Raw genomic sequence first — 5066 nt, 5'->3', positions numbered from 1 at the left:
GACGACGAGAGGGTCCTTCTCGGCGATCCTGTTCCCGGTCTCCTTGCTGTTTCTGGCGAGGATGGTGATGTGGAACGACGAACCGATAAAGCCGACGACGCTGCCCGCTCGCTAGCCCATTGTTCGATGGCTCTCGGTGATCCTGGACTCGATGTATGCTGCTGGTTCTGATGGTGCTGCTGTTGCTGTTGCTGTTGCTGCTGCTGCTGCTGATAATGAGTTGATTGACTCGGGGTAGTAAGTATCGCCTCGTTGATCCGCACTGCCCAGCCCGCGCGAGGTGGTGACACTCTCGACAAGGGCGTTCCATTAGCGAGGATGAGGCTCGGTAATGCTCCGCGTCCGCTTCCTCTCGCCCTCGCGACACGCGCTTCATCCCCACCTGAAACGATACCACATCCGTTACTCTCTTCTCCTCTCTTTCTCTCTCTCTCGTAGTTTCTATAAATCGCAATACATCGTTATCTTGTCGAAACAGAGAATTAAAAAGCAACCAACACGCGATAATCCGTTTTGTCAAACCTGTATCGTATTTTGCCTATTCTATATGCCTAGTAAGAAGTATCCTCACGGAGAATCCTGAAAGAATGGAAGAACGAATTTGAATGAACAAAGCCGAAAGCGATATTCGGATTACACCTCGATAGATACGAAGAATGCTGTGTACGCGCCACTACCTACGTAGCTTCGAGGTAGGTTTGGTCTCCGTACGTGGGCGAGTGCGGCGCGAGTGGGCGCTCGTGGCCTGTGTGTGCAGCACCGGGGTTCTTGATTCAGTGGTCACCGGCCCACTCGAAGCGCCTACAGTTGTGGAAGAATCGAGCGTTTCGTTCAACCAAGACCGATCGTGCCCTCCACGCAACTACTCCGTGTGACAGACTTACAGCCAGGACTAGCCAATGAATTATTTCTACCAAGACTTTTCGGAGAAACTCAACGTTGGAAAATTATAGACTCTGTTATTCGTCTACCCTTCCGAGGGAGAATGTATAATATATTCGTCGTGATGGACTCGAAGTACAGACGGAATATGTAATTGGAAAACAGGGAAGAATGCACGCAGACCAGATGACATTAAATCTGGCTGGTAATCCGCTCAACGCGCCACGACCCACTCTCGCGGAGCCTACGGAACTGGAAGAAACGACGTTTGCCCGCACGAGACCAATCTCGCGTCCTACACGCATCCGCCGTGTAGAAATGCATTGGTATCTCTCGCAACGACGACTATTAACCTCCCTTGCTCTACTATTCGGTTTTTCTCCGTTTAGGAAACTAAACACGTCGGTACAGTCAATAGTAAATCGACAAATATAAGAATCGACAGGATTTGAGTGCACGATTAAGCTACAGCTGCGGCGAATGCGCGTTCCAATGAATTGTCGCTCTGACGAATGATACGTCCAAAGAACGATGTGACTACTCTCATAAAAATGTACATTTGTTCTGCCCAACGGAACTATGACTCAATAAATGAGATGAAACTTAAAAGTGGAAAAAGCAATGACGGTGTTTCGATTTACGTTAGAATCTCCTATTATCTGCGTCATTTTCTTGTAGTAAATGGAATTCTCCGTCGAAGTAAGAAATTTGTTTTTTGAAAATTGATACTCGTGTATCGAAATTGAAAAATTAAGAAAAACGGACTTGTCGATTTAACTTCCGAGGGGCTTAGATCGTTCTGACATATTTGTCGCAACGTCAGTTCACGAGAAAACGCATCAACCGTAACCATAGCCTAACAAATACGCGGTTCCAACATGTGTGAACGTAAGCAGATACGTACAGACGGACGCGATCTTCGACGACACGGTGATGTTCTTGAAAAAATCTTCGAGCACAGGGCCGTTCAGGGAGGATGCACTCGGAGGAATGCGTGGAGCCTATCGCTGGCCGACTGCCATAGGTCAGAGCTTTTAGTCGCTCTATACGACCGAGTACAGATAAGAGAAACGTTTTGTGAGCTTGTACGTAGCCGGTATAAACCAGCAAACTCTCTTTCCTTCTCTCTATTTTTATCTCTCTTACCTCTTCTTTCTAAATCAACCAACAAAAACGAATACGTTTCTTCGTTTTCCTCGTAGTGTATACTAACGCTGTCAACAGATAGAAACTCATCCATCCGCTAATGGGTTTCTGGAAGCCGAACTTCCACTACCGTAGAACGATAACGCGAGGCGAATTTTCATTGAAAAGCAGACAGCTGCGAAGTGAAAGGAAGGCTCGTCCACGCGAGGAATTTCGTTTTGTCACGGCACGAGAGATATTCGTGCGACGCGTACGTCAACCAGTGAATAACGTGTACGCTTTCCAAGTAACGATAAGGTAAGTCACGAATCAATTATGAATCACACTGGTGGCATTACGGAACGGGAGGGCTTCGGGGAAGATTGCCAATCACGTAATTGTGACACGATGATTGTTCCGTCAATATCCACGCGCAATCGCCGCGATTAGGATAATGACGATGATACGTCGAATATTTAGCCAACTATCTCACGTCCTTCGTGTTGCGTTCGATATTTCATGTCTGGTTGTTCTGTCGCGTGCACAACGATAATTATAATTGGAGTTATTTGTAAATAGAATGCCATAAACGGTGAGATAATACGAAGGAAAAGAAGATACGAATAATCCTTGTAATGTTTTACGATTTGTAATGTAACGTGTCAAAATAGTTGGTACGGGAAAAAAAATAAGTTTTGTTAAACAATGATACATCGAGGATTGTTGAACTACGTGGAAATGTTTGCTATTGTTTTAAAATTTCCTTAACGCTAGTATTACGATGCTTGAACGAACGCCTAAGTATATTATGTACGAATAATTATAATATTAAATTATAATATCGATTATAAAATCATATAAATTATATATGTAATATGTGCAATTACCTTCCCATTGTAACGAAATTCAATGATTGTTCATTTCTTTTAAAGAAATTCCTATATGTTTACCGTAATAACACAAACAAAAAATCTCACTTCCGTAGCTCTAGAATTAAACGGTACAATTTAAGTTTTGCGAAACGTTTGTATCTTTGACAGGATGTTACGAATAAGATTCGTGTGACTGTCATTCGTAAAGAAACGCAATTTTTAAACGACGTTCCGGTCCAGATATGTTTCAATAACGCGCCGGAAATGTCCGCGATAAGATCGGACATGCTTCCTCGCCACGTACGTATTTCCGTTCAATAAAATTATCTGGTGCTGCGGTCAGCACGATGTCGCGTATGCGTGCCTATTAAACGGCAAATTTTTCCAACGATTCTGCGCTACGAAATAATGTTAAATATATATATCCAACTTTTATAACTCGTAAATCGTAGACGAAATATATAAACGTTTACTTTATACAAATAACATTTCCTTCGTTTAACGCTGCAACTGCCAAACCTGCTAAAATAACGGGATTAAAATTCTTTGATCGCGCAATTACTAAATACTATATATGCGCGTCTCGGATAAAATAAATTATTACACCTACCTATTTTTATCGTACCATTTGAACCGAACTGAGATTTATATATAAAACATTTAACGTTTCACACGAGATGGAGAGGAAAGATCACAAGTACAATTTTTTAGTCCAACTTAAGATATCCATTAACGATAGAAAAATGTAGTATAGTATATGTGAAAAATATCTAAAAAAAAAAAATTTGTGTATTATTAATAGGCCGGTATTAGCCCTCGTAACCGTAACCATTTTTTTCTACATCCTGGCAATCGTTTAAAAAATCGACTAAGAATGGAAAATGGAGATGCGTGGAAATGAAGAAATTGGCCTTGTCGACTTACTGAAAATTCATGGGACTAGCGAAAATCCAGAAAAGAACGTGGGCTCGCCCACGCCCGGGGCCGATGGAATCCTTCGGAGGCGTGTCTGATCACGGCGACGCACGCGCACCGACAGGACACGATACCAACGGAACAGCGATTCCGTTCGAACGGATCTAGGAACGTCCTCGAATTCCACCGGACGACGTCAGCTTGTCATCCTCTCATCGGTCACGTCGTACTGCTCTCATTTGCCGCTTGTTTAATATCTGCACCACGAGCCTCCCTGTCGACGGCGTTTAGCGCCGAGAACGGGGCACATGTCACAAGCGTCAATGAATTTGAACGAATACTCAGAGAGCTCCCTATTCGATCTTATTTAATATTTCCGTCAAACGCCTTTCACTCAACGACGACGACGACGATTTACTTTTGCACGGAAAAGATCAAGTTTCACCTGTACTGTTCCCAACTTTTTCTCGAATTTCATGGATGAAAAGGAACATTTAAATCCGCGTGGATATCTGCGGATTATATCGTTTATGGTCCAACGTTTGTCTCGACAGAAGCGCGATAGAAGCAGCTTACGAAAGTGTTCGTTCGTGACACGAGACTAGGATATGAATGGATGATGGTTGACACGGAGGCGAGAAAGAAACGGTGAAACGTCATAACACGAAACAAAACACGACAACTGCTGGCGGACGACTGACAATGAGCTTGCCGTGAGTGAGTCGAGCTGGCTAGCTGGCGGTGAAGGGGAAGGGGGAGCGCGTTAGCGATTGGGTGCAGTGTAAGAGGTCCGCGCGGAGGGGCGACAGGCGAGTCAGACGAACGACGGATGAGAAAGAGAGAGGGCAGAGTGGGAACGATGACAGAGCGGTGAGCAGGGTACGAGCAGTAGAACGAGAGGCAGTAGAACGAAACGGATGGAGAAGAGGGAAAGCAGGAAAGGAGAAGGAAGGAAGCCATGAATGGCGACAGCCGGGCGAGGGGAACAGAGCGGACAGAAGTAGAGAGAAGCGGTGTGTTCGAAAGAGCGAGACAGAAAAGAGGTGGTTGGCAGAGTGTGTGAGAGAGAGAAACGAGGGCCGGTCGAGTTCCGTGCACGGTATGCCATCTGGCGATATCGTGGCCAACGACTCGTTCGCAACACGAAGCTTTTTATGAATGGGCGGAAGCTATCATTGAAGCTTTAGATTGAATGAAAACATTACCTATGTCGTCACCGTGTATACCACCGACAGCGTCGGCGCGGCGACAGTGACGGTCGTCGGTCGCCAC

The 5066-nt window shown here is 44.9% G+C and overlaps 1 protein-coding gene across 1 annotated transcript in view; it reads right to left on the bottom strand.

Moving 5' to 3' along the window:
* The window catches only part of LOC100742909, a gene marked incomplete at its 5' end in the record, with an annotated part of 31254 nt that overhangs the window by 4373 nt on the left and 21815 nt on the right, over nucleotides 1–5066 (bottom strand). Inside the window, 1 exon segment of the mRNA XM_024368860.2 lies at nucleotides 1–382. This exon segment is cut by the window's left edge and continues 14 nt beyond it. Coding sequence (XP_024224628.1) covers nucleotides 1–382 — 382 coding nt within the window.

This window comes from Bombus impatiens, unplaced genomic scaffold (genome assembly GCF_000188095.3).
Source record: "Bombus impatiens unplaced genomic scaffold, BIMP_2.2 scf_0487, whole genome shotgun sequence".
NCBI classification, from domain to species: Eukaryota; Metazoa; Arthropoda; class Insecta; order Hymenoptera; family Apidae; genus Bombus; species Bombus impatiens.
Note: the sequence above shows the minus strand (reverse complement) of the source record. Positions and strands in the feature narration are given on the sequence as shown.